This window comes from Oncorhynchus tshawytscha, linkage group LG05 (genome assembly GCF_018296145.1).
Source record: "Oncorhynchus tshawytscha isolate Ot180627B linkage group LG05, Otsh_v2.0, whole genome shotgun sequence".
In the NCBI taxonomy this organism is placed as follows: domain Eukaryota; kingdom Metazoa; phylum Chordata; class Actinopteri; order Salmoniformes; family Salmonidae; genus Oncorhynchus; species Oncorhynchus tshawytscha.
Window position 1 is genome coordinate 64,508,814 of NC_056433.1, and position 20,338 is coordinate 64,529,151.

The 20,338-nt window shown below is 42.8% G+C and overlaps 2 protein-coding genes across 6 annotated transcripts; one reads left to right on the forward strand and one right to left on the reverse strand.

Annotated features, from left to right (window-relative positions):
- Nucleotides 1-245: 245 nt before the first annotated feature.
- Nucleotides 246-3,232, reverse strand: LOC112251114 (palladin). Its single transcript, XM_024421831.2, has 2 exons — nucleotides 3,006-3,232; nucleotides 246-1,491 (listed from the first exon to the last, which is right to left on the reverse strand). Exon 2 carries the CDS (start codon nucleotides 1,488-1,490, stop codon nucleotides 462-464), a length of 1,029 nt encoding a protein of 342 aa, XP_024277599.2. The 5' UTR covers nucleotide 1,491; nucleotides 3,006-3,232; the 3' UTR covers nucleotides 246-461.
- Nucleotides 3,233-6,340: 3,108 nt separating this feature from the next.
- anapc4 (anaphase promoting complex subunit 4) lies at nucleotides 6,341-19,057 on the forward strand. Of its 5 annotated transcripts, none has more exons than XM_024421837.2 (29): nucleotides 6,341-6,445; nucleotides 7,182-7,298; nucleotides 7,414-7,519; nucleotides 7,719-7,851; nucleotides 7,941-8,015; nucleotides 8,182-8,208; nucleotides 8,316-8,360; nucleotides 8,461-8,545; nucleotides 8,634-8,741; nucleotides 8,861-8,944; nucleotides 9,087-9,173; nucleotides 11,671-11,735; nucleotides 11,996-12,038; nucleotides 12,130-12,206; nucleotides 12,368-12,468; nucleotides 12,692-12,743; nucleotides 12,897-12,952; nucleotides 13,084-13,130; nucleotides 13,251-13,307; nucleotides 13,400-13,456; nucleotides 13,555-13,648; nucleotides 13,860-13,957; nucleotides 16,918-16,979; nucleotides 17,073-17,111; nucleotides 17,222-17,323; nucleotides 17,466-17,546; nucleotides 17,740-17,907; nucleotides 18,213-18,336; nucleotides 18,501-19,057. In XM_024421837.2, exons 2-29 carry the CDS (start codon nucleotides 7,191-7,193, stop codon nucleotides 18,714-18,716), a joined length of 2,397 nt encoding a protein of 798 aa, XP_024277605.1. In that variant the 5' UTR covers nucleotides 6,341-6,445; nucleotides 7,182-7,190; the 3' UTR covers nucleotides 18,717-19,057. The 5 variants fall into 5 exon arrangements, with proteins under 5 accessions (XP_024277605.1, XP_024277604.1, XP_024277603.1 ...); XM_024421836.2 differs by having other exon boundaries at nucleotides 6,363-6,520; XM_024421835.2 differs by lacking the exon at nucleotides 6,341-6,445 and adding an exon at nucleotides 6,570-6,929 and having other exon boundaries at nucleotides 17,758-17,907.
- Nucleotides 19,058-20,338: the final 1,281 nt, after the last annotated feature.

Here is a 20,338-nt window from a genome sequence, read left to right on the forward strand (position 1 = left end):
AGTCGGATGGGGTGTCCCTCTGCCACCTCCTGGCTCTTCAGCTTCTGGGTAAAGTGTGGCAGTGACAGGTCTCCATCTACACTCTGTGCTCCACTGAGCTTCTCCCCCATCAAATGGGCTCCACTGTGCTGCTGCTTCCCCATCAACTGGGCTCCACTGTGCTGCTGCTCCCCCATCAACTGTGCTCCACTGTGCTGCTCCCCCATCAACTGGGCTCCACTGTGCTGCTGCTTCCCCATCAACTGGGCTCCACTGTGCTGCTGCTCCCCATCAACTTGGCTCCACTGTGCTGCTCCCCATCAACATGGCTCCACTGTGCTGCTGCTTCCCCATCAACTTGGCTCCACTGTGCTGCTGCTCCCCATCAACGTGGCTCCACTGTGCTGCTGCTCCCCCATCAACTGGGCTCCACTGTGCTGCTGCTCCCCATCAACTTGGCTCCACTGTGCTGCTGCTCCCCATCAACTTGGCTCCACTGTGCTGCTGCTCCCCATCAACTTGGCTCCACTGTGCTGCTCCCCCATCAACTGGGCTCCACTGTGCTGCTGCTCCCCCATCAACTGTGCTCCACTGTGCTGCTGCTTCCCCATCAACTCATTCACACTCATCAGATTGGAGACAATTGGAACCCCCGTCACACTCAGAGAAGGGACACCCGTCACACCCATTCCACCCATCATGCTTGCTGGCTGGATACCCAAGCCTGGCTCACACTGCTGTGGTGCCCCCTGTTGGATGAGAGGCTGTGGGGGGACAGAGGCAGAGCCATGGGGGGCCAGCCAGTGGCTCTTAGGAGACAGATACCCGCTGTCGGGAGAGGAGGAGTCTTCCTCCCCCATTTGCTCCGGCCGGGCGGAGCCTTTAAAGATGGAGGACAGCTCCTCGATGAAGGTGGCAGCACGGCTACAGAACTCAGTGGCGGAGGCAGCCCGTTCATTCAGCTCTAAGCCCTCGTGGACCAGTCGGGGCTTGTCCTGCTTGTAGACTGGGGTGATGTTCTTGTGGCAGACAAACTTCTCAGGCAAGGCCATGGCTTCGCATGTGGTCTGTATGGGCCTGCTGAGGTGGAAACTCTGGCTGGAGGTGACTTTGACTGAGTGACTGTCATCTGGGGAGTGGGCTTTGGTTTGGTGGGGGAAGCTGGGGCTTTTGGTCAGGTATTCTGTGGTGTTGAAGGGGGTGGGGGAGGGGAAGTAGAGAGCCGGCTCCTGGGTTCTGGGAATAGGAGAGACAGTGACCCCCCGGTCTTCTGCATCACTGAAGGCCTCCCGAGCCAGGTCCAGGCTGCGGTTGATCTCGTCTTGGCTGAGGAAGGCGGTAAGATCTGAAAAGTCCCCAACTCCGGCGTCCATATCCGCCATAGAGTCCAGGTATAGATCCCCATCAGACGACGTCTCTGAGAACACCCCTCCGTCTCCCTCTAGAACCCTGCCCCCATCCTTCATAAGCAGAGAGAGGGGGAGGGACTGATTCAATCTCCCGTCCTGCATCCTGAAACACACACACACAAACATGACATTCAGTTAACACAGTAGATATAGCCAGACACTAATTATAAACAACATACACATAGTCATCTGAATAAATAAAAACAGACCTCACAGTGAACAGCAACACACCCTCCCTCATCAACCTACAGTTGAGGATGATTTAGGCTGGCATTCTTTGGGCTCAGCTGGTTGGTATTAACAAAGGCTTTTGGGAGGTCAAAGTGTGCATGGCTGGCATTTGTCACCATCCCTCCCTCTCCCTAATTGTCTATTTCCCTCACTCTCCTCTCGCTTCCTTATTCTTCTCTCTCTCTCTCCCTCTTTCTCTGTCTCTGCAACAATTCACTACAAGTATAAAATATTTAAAGTTTTAACCATGATAATTAGAGTTGTACTGTCCATACACTTCAAAAGACTAGATAAACTACAGCGGCAGCCACACAAACACACACACCCACGTGTGCACACCTTCACAGTGGGATTGTTTTGTTTTGGTCATACCACACATTTATGAAACTCTCCACTGACAGTGGTCAATAGCTCAAGCATAGCTCTGTCACTTCCTAAACAGGTGGTCTGGAACACACATCAGATGAAAGTCGAAGCATCTATATGCATATGTAGAATGTGCTTGGGAACATAGGTGTGTACAGTAGGCATGTGAGCTCCATGACTATAATGTAGAGGGGAATCTACTATAATGTAGAGGATGGAGCGTGTGAATGAAACCGTACTTGCAATAGTCACTCTGTATAGAAGTGAGTGTGTTTGTGTGTCAGTATCGTATACTGTACATATACGAGTGTGACATTCTGCCTTCTATGGCGTCCAGGAGACCAGGTGTTGTTATTTTGAATCCCCTTGGGCTATGTTTCACAGCAGCAGCACAACCCCACCCTCAATAAGGGCCCTTTAAACACACTGCAGTATAACCAATACACGAGCTCACACAAGACACACACATGCATACAAACATATGTATACACAGTCAAGCACAAGGGATAATATTCTCTACAGAGGCTGTTATTTTCCATGTGAAAAGATGCATTAACTATACTACATTGATTAAATATGAATGGGGAATATTAAAAAATATTAAAACTAATTGACAAAAGGTCAATGACTACTGTCAATGGTCATTGTCATCAATGCCGTCAATTACAGAATATAACAGAGTACGTAATTTCTGCTATCAGTGTTCAATAACTATGTACTTAGAACATCCATTTTAATGTACTTTAATATAACTTTAATATCTTGTGAAAATAACCATATTTTACGAGCAGCCCTGGCACTAACCTGATCTCAAATGCAAAAGTGAGTATCCTCACATACACTGACAGTAAATTGATATCAACAGATTTTTCTAAGCGTTTTTCTAATATCCAAAATTCAAAGGATCTCTTGATTGCTGATAAGCCATAAGTAGCATTTCAATATAAAACAAAGGAACAACAGCGCCTCCAGGACATTCCACTGATAATGTCAACAAGAAATGAGAAAGGACAGCCTTACCTTTAAGTTTTTGTCCAAAGGTATTGTCCCAGTCTAGTAGTTCCAGTTTGCTGTTAAGATTATATGTCTGTGAGAATAGACAGAAGCGTATTTTCCCAGCAGAGTAGCTTTTTTGGTCGGGCAGTGAGTGCGAGCACTGTGAGCAGGTCGAGGTCTACTTGAGTGGTTCCTCCAGTGTGGCCTGCTGTCCCATCTGTCCCAGCATCTGACCGCTCACTGTGTCTGGCTATATTTGGCCCCGGGCTCAGATTTCACAGCCAGAATGCTGGTGAGAGAGAGAAGAAGAAGAGAGAGAGAGAGAGAGAGAGAGAGAGAGAGAGAGAGAGAGAGAGAGAGAGCGAGAGAGAGAGGTGTGGGGTATTTGAGAAAATCACAGGGGTGCAATGTTTTCTACTGATGACAATAAATACAGTACCTCAATACGCAGAACAAAATACTCACACATACACACATAACATCTGACACATGGAACTGAGGGGCTTTTCTCTTTGTACCTTACCATGTTGAACTGTCAAACCCACACAGCTGGTGGTCATGAAAAATGTGTGTACTCTGCTACCTACAGAGTACATGCATCTGTCAGTACCATCCCACTGGGCACAGGTGTCAATTCAATGTCTATTCCACATTGGTTCAATGTAATTTAATTGAAATTACTTGGAAACAATGTTGATTCAACCAGTATATGCCCAGTGGGATAAATATGGTGGAGGAGGAAGTTCAGGATCTCTCAGTCACAGGCTGGATTAGGAACTGATGCTGATCTTAGCTCAAAGCTTGACATCACCCTTCTCTCTGAACTGTAACTCTGCTTTATTGTGGCCAGTTGAGTTCAGTCCTCGACCCGAGATCTGCTGCTGAGCCTCTGAACAAGCTATTATTAGTATACTAGACTCTTCAGTGTTATTAGTATAGACTCTTCAGTGTTATTAGTATAGACTCTTCAGTGTTATTAGTATAGACTCTTCAGTGTTATTAACATAGACTCTTCAGTGTTATTAGTATAGACACTTCAGTGTTATTAGTATAGACTCTTCAGTGTTATTAGTATAGACTCTTCAGTGTTATTAGTATAGACTCTTCAGTGTTATCAGTATAGACACTTCAGTGTTATTAGTATAGACTTGTCAGTGTTATTAGTATAGACTCTTCAGTGTTATTAGTATAGACTCTTCAGTGTTATTAGTATAGACACTTCAGTGTTATTAGTATAGTCTCTTCAGTGTTATTAGTATAGACTCTTCAGTGTTATTAGTATAGACTCTTCAGTGTTATTAGTATAGACACTTCAGTGTTATTAGTATAGTCTCTTCAGTGTTATTAGTATGGACACTTCAGTGTTATTAGTATAGACTCTTCAGTGTTATTATTATAGCCTCTTCAGTGTTATTAGTAGAGGCTCTTCAGTGTTATTAGTATAGACTCTTCAGTGTTATCAGTATAGACACTTCAGTGTTATTAGTATAGACTTGTCAGTGTTATTAGTATAGACTCTTCAGTGTTATTAGTATAGACACTTCAGTGTTATTAGTATAGACTCTTCAGTGTTATTAGTATAGACTCTTCAGTGTTATTAGTATAGACTCTTCAGTGTTATTAGTATAGACACTTCAGTGTTATTAGTATAGACACTTCAGTGTTATTAGTATAGACACTTCAGTGTTATTAGTATAGACTCTTCAGTGTTATTAGTATAGACACTTCAGTGTTATTAGTATAGACTCTTCAGTGTTATTAGTATAGTCTCTTCAGTGTTATTAGTATAGTCTCTTCCATGTATGAGCGTTTTTTGCACAATGGAGGTTGGGGACCAGGGTAACTTACGGTCAAAGTTCATTGCCTTCTCTGAGCCCCCATCCTCTCCAGCAGCCTTGAAATACTCTCTGGCCTCTCTCGCAGGCTGTGTCTCAATGATACCTCGGAATTGTATACCCTGAGTGACTGGTAGTAACCCAGTTCTCTGCTTGAGCTCGATTTATCCACTTCGCTTGGAAAAGTTGATGGCTGACGCATCTCATGGTTGGGTTAAAAGGGCACAGACACATTCTGACTCTGCAGCCTCACTTGGTCTATTTGTGGGCCGATGTCGCAGACGGTTGATCCTAACAGCGCAGAGCTATTCCGGTTCTCCAACTGTCTACTGATTACAGTTAAGTGCTAGTGACAGGGCAGGGAGGAATGTCCATTGGACTGCTCTCTCAAACCATCAACCCCCCTCACACACACACACACACACACACACACACACACACACACACACACACACACACACTGCCAAGCAACTGACCCCAACAACACTTTACCATTGACTATCCTTCAGCACTGACCCTTCATTCACTGCCCCAGAACCAACCCCCCACTCATCTTCCCAAAGCCCAATGCACTCACACTATCCAACTCATATATGGAAATAGCTCAAGTGTGCCTTGTTGAGGGTATCATTTAAAAATAACTGCATTAATTGGTGGTGACTTTGAATAGCCTCGCTCATGTTCTGAAAAGAATAGAAACTGAGCTTTTCAAATCTGATCATCCTTTCAGCTAGAGTTGACAGACCTTACATCCTGTCAGTTAACACTTATTGCCATTTATCACTTATTTCAGATTTCTTCTTATTTTTATATATACATATTTTTTTTACCTCACCCATTAAATGATTAACTTCTAGACCAGGGGTGAAAAAACCCACATACAACCTTCCGAATATGTGAGCCCATTAAATCGGGCCCCCGCAGGTTGAGTAAAACTATTTTATATTTTGAGTTAAAAAACACTAATGGCCACTTTACAATGTGTTAAACTAGATATAAAGTATGTTGAAGTTATAATTGACCTACACGTTTTAAATAACTGCCCTTTTTCTGGCCCGCAAATAGCTTTTTACGAACAAATTGGTCTGTGCGGCCCTCCACTCAATTTTTTTATCCCGATGTGACACTCAAGCCAAAATTATTTGCCACCCCTGTACTAAACTCTAGGTGGGTTGGTGTCCCAATCATCCAAGAGGCCACAATCCCCATCCACAAAATGGCCAGACATTTGTGAGATACAGTAAGCTCCAAAGTATTGGAACGGTGACACATTTTTTGTTGTTTTGTCTCAGAACGTTTGGTTTTGAAATTATGCGATGACTATGATGTTAAATTGCAGACTGTCAGCATACATTTTAGGGTATTTTCATCCATATCAGGGGAACCTTTTTAGAGATTGTCCTCTATCTCTCTCTATGTAGTAGCCTGATCAGTGAGCCAGATAGGGAGAAGCGATCTTTGCACTGCAACAGCACAGTAGTTCAGTTTGTCCTTTCAGGGTCCCCGTTGCGTCAATTTCATTGGCTATTCAGACTTGAACATGATTGCGTAAGACTTTATTCAGTGGCGCTGGCGGTGGCGAATATGGAGTTAGCTAGTTAGATCACACTAACAGCATCCTGCAAAGAAGTAAACATAAGCGTATTTTTTATTTCTAGTTTCAAAGTAACAGTAACATAGTTGGTCCTCAGACATCCCAGTACAGTAAGATACCACGTTTGCACTAACGTTAGATAGTATAGCATGCAAGCTAGCTAGCTAGCTAGCTAACTGAAATGTGTCTTGTATTTTTATTTTGCATCGGGATAGGACAGGGGTGTATTCATTATGATAACTAACCCATTTCATTTGTGCTAATTGCGCATATGCGAAAGTGTTTGGTGAACGAGATTACCTGTGGTGTATTCATTTAGTTTCAACGGAAACAGTTTACTCCAAACGAAAAACATTTTCAACGAAAACGCGAGTTTATTGGACAGCTGCAGCTAGGTCCCATCACCGTTTCGTTCCGTTTGCTCTGTTTGTTATCGTTTTGGTTCCTATAGTAAACGTTAAACGTTTTCAACAGACGAAACGTTTTGTTACGGAAACACGAATAATGAATACACCACAGGTAATCTTTCTCACCAAAGACTTCCGCATATGCACAATTAGCACAGATGAAATGGATGAGTTATCATAATATTTGCAATTAGTCTGGGTACAAGGTTATTGGATAGGTGTCACTGCCTGCCTGGTCTGGGCTATTATAGATTATTCCCAAACTCACTCAGCCACTGTCAATTTAGCTACTTCTTCACTGACAAGTATAGCAAAACTGACTGCCACTTATTCCCTTGTTAATGCTTCTGTGTTCTATTTTCAGCCCACAAAAATGCCTGCATTTCGTCAAGTGGGGGAGAAGCAGCTCCCCAACCCTGTTCTGTGTATGGCATGGTCTCCAAAGAGGGATCTTATTGCCCTCGCTAACACTGCTGGCGAGGTAGGGAAAGAAACACACCCCCATATGTTTCATACCCAGATTAATGCCAGATCACATTTGCTTATATTGGGAGTAATTTCATTCATCTCTGTGCCAATTGATGTTTGTGTTGTAGCTGCTACTGCATCGCCTTGCCAATTTCCAGCGTGTTTGGAGCTTGCCACCCAATGAGAATACGGGAAAGGAGATCACTGCGCTTGCTTGGAGACCTGATGGCAAAAGTAAGAGATGGCAAGAGATGGACCTGATTGTCTTAAATTACTAATCACATTGGAAGTATTGCATAGTTACGTTACTTTGCCACTGTTACAACAACAAACCTTCGTACACTGAACACAACATATTTACTACAACACAGTGTGTCAGCCTCTGCATTTGTTTCACTGCCTATCTAATGTATGTCCTCTGTGCTGTGTTCAGTCCTGGCCTTTAGCCTTGGGGACACTAAACTGGTGGTGCTGTGTGATGCAGAGAAGGCAGAGATCCTTCACTTGTTTCCATTGGAGAACCCTGTGTCCTGCATGCACTGGATGGAGGTGCTAGAGGAGAGCAGGTCTGTAGAGGGGATGTGTGGCTACACTAGACTTCTATTTGAATGTGTGTGTGAACTGCATAGTCAAATATAAACCGCCTGTCTTTCAGCGTCCTCAACTCATTCTACACCTCTGAAGATGAGTCAAACCTTTTTCTTCCCAAGTTGCCAACTCTTCCCAAGAGGTAAACATTTCTGTATAAGGTCACTGACAACACATCAGACATTTATTCAAGTAAAATACATTTAGGAAAACTCTTGGTTCTTGTGTTAAACAGTACAGCATTTTGCTTGTTTTGCGTCATCTGCCCCCCCAACCACCCTCTAAAGGAATATTTTGTTTATTCTTAGCTACAGTACTACTTCAAAGATATTCAGGTATGTTTATATATCTTCAGCAACAATGATTCATTTAAATGATATTTCAGACAATCTGTCTGCATTAGAATACATGTTTTTTTCATAACCAACTCTCTGTCTTGTAGTGAGGAGAAGTCAGACGAGATCCTGAACCTGTTAGGAGAAGTGAGGTGTGTGCTGAAGGTTTCACATGCTTTATTACTGAACATTTTGTTAACGCACAATCTCATGTACACATACAAATACTTCCACATCGTCAATTGTCTACAGACTAAACATCCTGGTTCTTGGTGGAGGTTCCGGCTTTGTGGAGCTGTATGCCTATGGGATGTATAAGATTGCCACTTTACCGGGGGTAAGATTGCACTCACACACTAATGCATGGGTTCAGTCACCCACTCTCTGCAGTGACTATGATGTAACCAGCAGATTCTTTTTGTCAGGTTCCTGGGACGTGTAGCAGCCTGTGTCTGTCCAGTGACCTGAAGTCCCTGTCTATCATCACAGAGATCAGGTCAGCTGACAATGACCCAGAGATCTGCTACATCCAGGTAATCTGTTATGCTCACATTTAAGTGAAATTAAGCATGTTTCTTATCCATCTTGACCGTCATCTTCTATATTCTTTGTTTATTTGAGGTCTTTCACTGTGTATTGTTGTCTCATCCAGCTCGACACAGGGCTGCTGTCCGACTGTCTCCCTGAGGTCACCAGGATGGCACGCAAGTTCACCCACATCTCCACTCTACTGCAGGTCAGTGTCCTCCTTTATGTAACTAATATGACTAGAAGTCTCCCCATAGTTCATATTTCCATGGTGATATTTGAGGGCATTCATCAGACCAGTCTGGCCATTGGTCTTTCTCTCTCCAACTTATTCTGTCTCGTTCCTTCAGTACCTGCGTCTCTCTCTCACCTGTATGTGTGAGGCTTGGGAGGATATCCTCATGCAGATGGACCTTCGGCTGACTAAGTTCGTTCAGGTCAGTGGTCACTGTTTAGGGCCCGGTTTCCCAAAAGCATCTTAAGGCTTAGTTCATTGTTAGAATCTTTGTAGGAGCATCGTTAGAATCTCCGAGCCGTTCCCCAATACAATCCTTACTAAAGTTGCACTTGAAAAGGCTTGTTAATTAACGGCTGCCTCAGACCACTTGTGGGAACAGCTAAGTGCATCATTAGATTTTTTAAATATATATTTTTAGCTTTTTCTGCGTAACTTTATACAGAGAAGATCTCCACCAAATACAAAATCAAGATGTTTAGCCGTCGGTTCTGTTTATCGGCAGTACCTTTAGAATGAATGTGAACACAAATAAAAAGTTGCCAATATTTGCAAAATTGCTAAATTGTTATAAAGAAGTGAAGCATATAAAGATGTTTCAAATGAAAACCGAGATGACTGAATTAAAAGAGGTATAGCATAGGCTATAGCCCTATATACAGTTGAAGTCGGGTGTTTACATACACCTTAGCCAAATACATTTTAACTCAGTTTTTCACAATTTCAAACATTTAATTCTAGTAGAAATTCCCTGTCTTAGGTCAGTTAGGATCACCACTTTATTTTAAGAATGTGAAATGTCAGAATAATAGTGTAGAGTGATATATTTCAGCTTTTATTTCTTTCATCACATTCCCAGTGGGTCAGAAGTTTACATACATTCAATTAGTATTTGGTAGCATTGCCTTTAAATTGTTTAACTTGGGACAAAAGTTTTGGGTAGCCTTCCACAAGCCTCCCACAATAAGTTGGGTGAATTTTGGCCCATTCTGACAGAGCTGGTGTAACTGAGTCAGATTTGTAGGCCTCCTTGCTCGCACACACTTGTTCAGTTCTGCCCACACATTTTCTATAGGATTGAGGTCAGGGCTTTGTGATGGCCACTCTAATACCTTGACTTTGTTGTCCTTAAGCCATTTTGCCACAACTTTGGAAGTATGCTTGGGGTCATTGTCCATTTGGAAGACCCATTTGTGATCAAGCTTTAACTTGAGATGTTGCTTCAACATATCCTCCAAATTTTCCTACCTCATGATGCCATCTATTTTGTGAAGTGCACCAGTCCCTTCTGCAGCAAAGCACCCCCACAACATGATGCTGCCACCCCCGTGCTTCACGGTTGGGATGGTGTTCTTTGGCTTGCAAGACTCCCCTTTTTCCTTCAAACGTAATGATGGTCATTATGGCCAAACAGTAAAAAAAAATTGTTACATTTCTTCAAAAGGTACGATCTTTGTCCCCATGTGCAGTTGCAAACCGTAGTCTGGCTTTTTTATGGCGGTTTTGGAGCAGTGGTTTCTTCCTTGCTGAGTGGCCTTTCAGGTTATGTCGATATAGGACTCGTTTTACTGTGGATATAGATTCTTTTGTACCTGTTTCCTCCAGCATCTTCACAATGTCCTTTGCTGTTGTTCTGGGATTGATTTGCACTTTTCGCAACAATGTACATTCATCTCTAGGAGACAGAACGCGTATCCTTCCTGAGCGGCATGACTGCTACGTGGTCCCATGGTGTTTATACTTGCGTACTATTGTTTGTACAGATGAACGTGTTACATTCAGGCGTTTGGAAATTGCTCCCAAGGATGAAGCAGACTTGTGGAGGTTTTGGCTGATTTCTTTCAAATTATGTCAATTAGCCTATCAGAAGCTTTTAAAGCCATGACATAGTTTTCTAGAATTTTCCAAGCTGTTTAAAGGCACTGTCAACTTACTGTATGTAAACTTCTGAACTTCTGATCCACTGGGTACAGTGAAATAATCTGTCTGTAAACAACTGTAAACAATTGTTGGAAAAATTACTTGTGTCATGCACAAAGTAGATGTCCTAACCGACTTGCTAAAACTATAGTTGTTAACAAGAAATTTGTGGAGTGGTTGAAAACTGATTTTTATTTTTTATTTATTTTTGAATGACTCCAACCTAAGTGTATGTAAACTTACGACCTCAACTGTATGTCAATGATATAGAAATACATTTCATTCAATCGTTCTATTTTGCTAATTGTAGGCTACTGTCTGTCATTTTTGCCTCAATATATTTCATAATGTGTAACGTGTGCCAAAGATTTAGTGCATTATTATTATAGGGTAAACTTTAGAATAAGCCTCCCCAATATTTGTAGCCATAGGTCATAATATCTCATAGGAGCTGAACCGTCGTCAGTATTGTGGAATCATTTTAATGTTAAGGAAATATTTGAAAGGGGGAACGCTGATCCCAGAGCAGCGCTGCCTTTCTTTAGATCATATCAGTATCGACACATGCCTCAATGACGCACTTAGCGGAGGATCTCTCTGCGTGGTAATGCGTTTCCCGAAAGACATCTTCGGCCGTTGTAGGAAAGATGCATCATGTAAAACACTCGTAAGCCTAAGTTCTATCAGGAAACCGGGCCCCGTTCAGTCTGCCTCCAGCCCGTTTTCCAATAATGACATCACACCTAAAAGACATGATCTGAACCAATTCCTATTTTTAGGAGAAGAACACCAGCACACAAGTCCAGGATGAGTTTCTGGAGCTTCTACTATGGGGACAGTCGAGGTGAGAACCGTTACTGTGATCCAATGACCCTTGTACGCTACCACGTCCTCCACAACATGCTTTCTAATAAGTAATAGTGCATGTAGTTGTGAGCACTAATGCAAAAACATGTTCAACAGGCCTTTCATTTGAGATGTAGTACTTCAAAGTGTCCTGTAGGTGGCACTACAGGACATCATAAACCTCATCTGACATGGAAAATAATGATTTAGAGATGTTAAGTTTTTATTTATTTAACCGAATTCTCTATTTTTGACCAGCCCTGAACTACAGGCTCTCCTAATGAATCAGCTGACCGTCAAGGTGAGCTGAATAATAAAGTTGTTCAAAGATTGATTGTGTGTGGTCATTTTGTAACTTTGTAAGATTGATGTAATTTGTTTGTGTTTCATAGGGGCTGAAGAAGCTGGGCCAGTCTATAGAAACCTCTTACTCCAGCATTCAGAAGCTGGTGATCAGCCACCTGCAGAGGTAGCAACTCAACTGACATGAATAATTATCTCTTCACTTATCGTGACCCATAATGCCCTTTTTCGGGACCATACAATGCAAATTTCAAGAAATTGCATCATGATTGGTATCACAATCTTTAGTACCAATCCTCATCCCTTCTTTTCCTCTCCTCTCTCCAGTGGTTCAGAGGCTCTGTTGTACCACCTCAGTGAGGTGAAGGGGATGTCTCTATGGAAACAGAAGTTCCAGCCTCTAGGCCTGGACTCAGCAGCTATAGAAGGTACAGTGCTTAGATCCTGCATAAACCATGACTGTGATATCTTGAGTGATAAATGCCAGATTAAAGTGGATGTAATTGTGCAATTAATTTGTCTGTGATGAGATCAGGGCTGACACGCATTAGTAATTTGCATGACTGGAACATTTGTTCAAAATGAGTTTTCTTAGCTGCTCGCGGGATTTTATCAAATTAAAGTTATGTGAATATTTCTGTTTTGTTATAGATGCCATTACAGCTGTGGGTTCATTCACTTTGAAAGCCAACGAACTTCTACAGTGAGTTTTTATGCTTATTGATATGCTATTAGATTAGTATTTTGTTCTTTTAATAACACATTATCACTCATTTGAAATGGAGTTGACTTTAACCCTGGTGTTTGTTAAACCTCTCCCCCTCATCTCATTCCTCACTGTCTGTCTCTTACTCAGAGTGATTGACAAGAGCATGAAGAACTTCAAAGCCTTTTTCCGGTGGCTGTATGTAGGTAAGACCTCACCTTTTTTGGGAGCTTGAGATATATACCACCTTTTAGCGACTGATGGAACATTTGAGTATATTTAAAATATCATTGATTATTAAATGCAAGTGTTTTAATACATATTCTCTTTCCTGCAGCTATGCTAAGAATGTCAGAGGAACACGTCCCTCCAGAACTCAATAAGGTGAGATTCAGGTTGTGAATGTGAGACAGGAAGTGTTGATCAAAGTAGTGTCATAAATGCTTCCATGTGTATTATTTTCTCATCCATTGGTATAATGCCAATCTATCCCATTGACCTCAGATGACCCAGAAGGACATTGCCTTTGTGGCGGACTTCCTGTCTGAGCACTTCAGTGAGGTAAGATATATGTTGGATAAATAGAATAGCACTTCATTTCCACAGCTTTTCACAAACTAGCCAATTACATGCCCTCTCCTTTGCTCGGACAGAACGAAGAGCTGTTTGACCGGAAAGGGAAGTACTTTAATGTGGAGCGGGTCGGTCAGGTGAGGGACAAGCGTAGTCTGTCTGTGTGTATATTTTAGTATGTGTGTGTGTGATCAGTGTACAATGACACACTTTTTGTCCTTTTTTGTTGTTGCAGTACCTGAAGGATGAGGATGAGGATCTAGTGTCTCCGCCCAACACCAAGGGGAACCAATGGCTGAAGTTTCTGCAGGAGAGCACACACTTGAAAGGTGAACTATAACCTTTATCTCAGAAGAGACAACTATGCAGGAAGTGCCTAGTTAAATAAAGGTCAAATATATATATTTTTTAATAACGTGTGTGGTTATCCATCATGTTGCAATTAGATGGCGGAAGATTGGTTTGCCATTGTATTTCTCTATTGTTGTGACTGACTGCCTTACTGAACTGACATTGTACCTAATTGATTGGTTTATCCAGAGAGCCCGCTGCTCTTCCCTTCCTACTCTCAGAAGTCCCTACACTTTGTGAAGAGGATGATGGAGGGGGTGATTGAGTTGTGTCTACAGAAACCTGCTGTAAGTCTAAAACACATACACAGTGAAACACAATTTCATTTGCCTTTAGTACTGAAGTGTACACTACTTAATTTTGTCCCTGGCATAAGAAGTACATTGCCAAAGTTTTTATGAAAATAAGAAAGTAATTTGGCCCACACTGCCCGTGTGAAATTCGGCTCAGAATCTGCTGAGTCATGCAGTCATAAGCCTTCTGCCAGGATTTCCAGGCAGATATAAATCTGACTAACTCTCCGCAACAGAGTTTTCATATTGCATTCTATCCCTCTCTCCCACCTCTGTCTCCCACACTTTTAGTTACCTTGTCCATCACTTCTCTATCCTCCTTCCCAACTTTTGTTTTGTTTTCCGGTGGTAATAGGATTTCACTGCAGTAACAAGCTATACATCGCCACCACAGAAGGTTGGTGGCACCTTAATTGGGGAGGACCTGCTCGTGGTAATGACTGAAGCAGAATAAGTGCAATGGTACTAGTTGAAGTCGGAGGTTTACATACACCTTAGCCAAATACATTTAAACTCAGTTTTTCACAATTCCTGACATTTAATCCTAGTAAAAATTCCCTGTCTTAGGTCAGTTAGGATCACCACTTTATTTTAATAATGTGATAATGATGGTGATAATGTCAGAATAATAGTAGAGTGATTTATTTCAGCTTTAATTTCTTTCATCACATTCCCATTTGGTCGGAAGTTTACATACACTCAATTAGTATTTGGTCGCATTGCCTTTAAATTGTTAACTTGGGTCAAACGTTTTGAGTAGCCTTTCACAACCTTCCCACAATAAGTTTGGTACATTTTGGCATTTCTCATGACAGGGCTGGTGTAACTGAGTCAGGTTTGTAGGCCTCCTTGCTCGCACACACTTTCAGTTCTGCCCACAAATGTTCTATAGGATTGAGGTCAGGGCTTTGTGATGGCCACTCCAATTCCTTTACTTTGTTGTCCTTAAGCCATTTTGCCACAACTTTGGAAGTATGCTTGGGGTCATTGTCCATTTGGAAGACCCATTTGCGGCCAAGCTTTAACTTCCTGACTGATTCAATATATCCACATCATTTTCCTACCTCATGATGCCATCTATTTTGTGAAGTGCACCAGTCCCTCCTGCAGCAAAGCACCCCCACAACATGATGCTGACACTCCGTGCTTCACAGTTGGGATGGTGTTCTTCGGCTTGCAAGACTCCCCCTTTTTCCTCCAAACATAATGATGGTCATTATGGTCAAACAGTTATATTTTTGTTTCATCAGACCAGAGGACATTTCTCCAAAAAGTATGATCTTTGTCCCCATGTGCAGTTGCAAACCGTATTCTGGCTTTTTATGGCGGTTTTGGAGCAGTGGCATCTTCCTTGCTGAGCATCCTTTCAAGTTATGTTGATATAGGACTTGTTTTACTGTGGATATAGATACTTTTGTACATGTTTCCTCCAGCATCTTCACAAGGTCCTTTGCTGCTGTTCTGGGGTTGATTTGCACTTTTCGCAACGAAGTATATTCATCTCTAGGAGACAGAACGCGTCTACTTCCTGAGCGGTATGATGGCTGCGTGGTCCCATGGTGTTGATACTTGTATACTATTGTTTGTACAGATGAACGTGGTACCTTCAGGTGTTTGGAAATTGCTCCCAAGGATGAACCAGACTTGTGGAGGTCACGGCTGATTTATTTAGATTTTCCCATGATGTCAAGCAAAGAGGCACTGAGTTTGAAGGGAGGCCTTGAAATACATCCATAGGCACACCTCCAATTGACTCAAATGATGTCAATTAGCCTATTAGAAGCTTCTAAAACTATGACATAATTTTCTGGAATTTTCCAAGCTGTTTAAAGGCTCAGTCAACTTCGTGTATGGGGCGACAGCGTAGCCTAGTGGTTAGAGCGTTGGACTAGTAACCGGGAGGTTGCAAGTTCAAACCCCCGAGGTACAAATCCTCGTCTGCCCCTGAACAGGCAGTTAACCCACTGTTCCTAGGCCGTCATTGAAAATAAGAATTTGTTCTCAACTGACTTGCCTGGTTAAATAAAGGTTTAAAAATTGTTTTTTTAAATGTAAACTTCTGACCCACTGGAATTGTGATACAGTGAATCATAAGTGAAATAATCTGTCTGTAAACAATTGTTGGAAAATTTACTTGTGTCATGCACAAAGTAGATGTCCGAACTGACTTGCCAAAACTATAGTTTGTTAACAAGAAATTTGTGGAGTGGTTGAAAAACGAGTTTTAATGACTTCAACAACTGTACATTAAACTCATAGTTTCCAGGTGTTTTGATGCCGTTCTATTTGCTCTGTTCCAGCCATTATTATGATCCGTTCTCCCCTCAGCGCCTCCTGGGATCGCCACATACCTATTATTATGATCCGTTCTCCCCTCAGCGCCTCCTGGGATCGCCACGCCACATACCCATTATTATGATCCGTTCTCCCCTCCGCGCCTCCTGGGATCGCCACATAGCCATTATTATGATCCGTTCTCCCCTCCGCGCCTCCTGGGATCGCCACATACCCATTATTATGATCCGTTCTCCCCTCAGCGCCTCCTGGGATCGCCACATAGCCATTATTATGATCCGTTCTCCCCTCAGCATTATTATGATCCGTTCCTCCGCTCCTGGGATCGCCACATACCCATTATTATGATCCGTTCTCCCCCTCAGCGCCTCCTGGGATCGCCACATACCCATTATTATGATCCGTTCTCCCCTCAGCGCCTCCTGGGATCGCCACATACCCATTATTATGATCCGTTCCTCAGCGCCTCCTGGGATCGCCACATACCCAAGGAACACTGTTTGCATGTTGCAGGTTCATGAAACGCTTATCTTTCTAATTGAATCATTTTTTCATGACTAGACAGCAGAGTTGAGAGATTACATGAATCCAAACGAAGGCATATGAATTTGAGTCGAGTCGTGACACTAGTTGTGGTGATACTGATTTGTTCTCTGTAGGAGGTCATTGGAAAGTCTGTGAAACAGGCTGTTTGTCTGCCCCTCTACACTGTGCCAGAGAGGTAAGGACATATTCATCTACTCTTCACAATACCACAAATGATTAAATAAAATAGTTATGTTTATTTGTTTCATTTTATTGTTTGTCTTTGCAGCTCAGAAAACACTCCAAGGCTTTTTGAACTTCCATCATTGTAAGTAATAAAAAACACAAACACTCTGTTCATAATGGTAATGTAGGTAATGTATATTCCCAAGGTTGTTATTGTGTTAACATTGATGCACATTTTTTATTGATGACCAGGTACAATGATAAGAAGACCAATATGCACTATGGAGTGTTCTGCATGCCAGAGATTTCACCCTGCAAGCTTTATCTACTGCGGAAGTTTACTGACCCATTCAGGTACAATACAACACTGCGCCCTATTTTAATCTGGTTCAATCCAGATTTGCTTTGTCGTTGATCCCCAAATAGCCCAATGTTTATGACTGAGCATGTGCTTTTTTTGTTTGTCTGATTGTTTATTTTTTTATGTCTGTCACAGGCCTGTTCCCAATGGTCTCATGGCGATAGATCTGAGTAATGTTCTCAGTCACAGTATTGATGATGATGCTGCGGGGGCCAGGTGAGTGCCTCTTGTCTTCCTCTCTTTCCTAGAATCCACTCAATTACCTCAACCTCTACTATACAGGCAAATGATGGGCTCATGCATTGCATATTACTTTGCTCTTATGAGGATCTGCAATGGATTCCCTGTGCGTTTCTATTAGTGATAATAATTGTTATAGAACCATTTTTTTGTTGCATGTCTGTTTCAGTTCTGACTGTGTGTACAGTTGCCAGGATGCTCGTTTCTATGATGACGAGACATTGACAGTGGTGCTGCGAGCATCAGAAGAGGAGAACAGGGGGCGTGTCCTTGCCCAGCTCCCTCTTGGCTCTGCCCTCAGCTGTGAGGAGGAGTTCAACTGGGACCCCAGTCTTAGGTGTGTGTGATTGAAACACCTGTCTCCCCAACATGCAAACCTAGTCCTATATTCCTAAACCCAGATAGTGATCTACTTGTAACTATAACCTACAACTCACCTTAAACCCTCAATTATGATCTACCTGATTACAAGCTGCAACTCAAGACTTGCACCTCCAGTGCAAGTAAATATCAACTATAACCCTAACCTGTAATTCACCTGTTCTAAGCTAGAGATTTACTGTAGGTATTTGCTATGTGTCTACTTTAATTATCTCCACTGTAGTAGTCACCATGGGTCACCTGTGGTATCTGTATTCTCAGGTTGGACCAGCAGAGCGGCGCCATCCCTGTCAAGGGGCTGGTGCTAGAGAACCAGTGGAGAGACTTGGAGAACATGAAGGCCCAGTTTGTGGCTGTGAATGGGATCCGGAAAGTGGCATGTGTGGTAAGACAATGGAAAGGGGATTCCCTTACTAAGGTTTTATCTGGCTTCACTAAGCAGCTATGCACTTCAATGACCATGTATTGAACACCAACACAGTTTGGTCTAACTGGTTGAGAAATGGTTCAGAATCTCTGTCTGATGTCCCTCTGTCTTTACTCCCTCAGCTGAGCTCCAACCTGCGGCACGTCCGTGTGTATGAGATGGACGTGGAAGATGAGGAGGATGAAGAGCGGCCTGAGTCGCAGAACGCCAGCTCAGACCAGGATGGCCTGGAGGAGACGCCGGCCATCCGGGGGGAGGCGGAGGGAGGAGAGACTGAGGGAGGGGGACAAAGGGCTAAGGAGCAACTAGAGTCTGGGGAAGCACTGGAGCTCTCATAGCAACACCTTGGCCACGTTCAGTTGACAAATGTTCTTGAACGTTGCAGATAGAAATTCCATGAATAGAGCTGATATGATTCCTTATTCTACATGTGTAGCCTATGATTCCTTATTCTACATATGTAGCCTATGTTTCTTCTACATAGGCTATTTCTATCTGAACGTTCTAAAAAGTTGCGTCCTGCTGAACGTGCACCTTATCTAGGCCAGAATAACAATTTAACACCCCCACCCTGTACTTTTGCAGTAATCATAATTACTGCCACCATTGCAAAACCGACGTCCCCCTCCCAGCACTTTTATCCCTGACAAAGTAAGAAATAAATGTTTTGATAAGAAAACAGACTTCTGGTTTATGTTTTCATGTGGTTGTTCCCTATGTCTGTAAGGCAAGTGTAGATAGATAATGTAACATGAATCTGACAATAATAATAAGTCAATAATTCTGTTTTAATCAACCAATGCTTCAGTTATAACTGTAGTATTTTAAGATTAGAGATTAACACACATTCCTAGAATGCAGTACAGACTGCATTGGGAGGTACTACAGTCGGGGCCAAAAGTTTTTTTTAAATGACACATTAATTTCCACCAAGTTGCTGCCTCAGTTTGTATGATGGCAATTTGCATATACTCCAGAATGTTATGAAGGAGCACATTGCCATAAGGCAAAAGTGATAACTAAGTGGCTCGGGGAACAAAACATCAATATTTTGGGTCCATGGCCAGGAAACTCCCCAGACCTTAATCCCATTGAGAACTTGTGGTCAATCCTTGAGAGGCGGGTGGACAAACAAACACCCACAAATTCTGACAAACTCCAAGCATTGGTTATGTAACAATGGGCTGCCATCAGTCAGGGTGTGGCCCAGAAGTTAATTGGCAGCATGCCAGGGCGGATTGCAGAGGTCTTGAAAAAGAAGGGCCAACACTGCAAATATTGACTCTTTGCATCAACTTCATGTAATTGTCAATAAAAGCCTTTGACACTTATGAAATGCTTGTAATTGTACTTCAGTATTTCAGTGCCCTGCGGGACTCCCAATCACAGTCGGATGTGATACAGCCTGGAATCGAACCAGGGACTGCCTCTTGCACTGAGATGCAGTGCCTTAGACCTCTGCACCACTTGGGAACCAAAGGGGTACAGGTTAGTTGAGGTAATTTGTACATGTCGTTAAGGGTATAGTGACTATGCATAGATAATACACAGCGAGTAGCAGCAGTGTATAAACAAGGGAAGTGGGGGTTTGTCAATGCAAATAGTCCGGGTAGCCATTTGATTAATTGTTCAGCAGTCTTATGACTTGGGGTTAGAAGGTGTTAAGGAGGCTTTTGGACTTAGACTTGGTGCTCCGGTACTGCTTGCCATACAGTAGCAGAGAGAACAGTCTATGACTTGGGTGACTGGAGTTTTTGACAATATTTTGGGCCTGACACCACCTAGTATTTAGGTCCTGGATGGCAGGAAGTTTGGTCCCAGTGATGTACTGGGCTGTAAGCACTACCCTCTGTAGCTCCTTACGGTCGGTCGGGTGCCGAGCGATGGTGCATCTGCAGAGCTTTTTCAGGATCTGGGGACCCATGCCAAGTCTTTTCAGTCTCCTGGGGGGTAAAGGCGT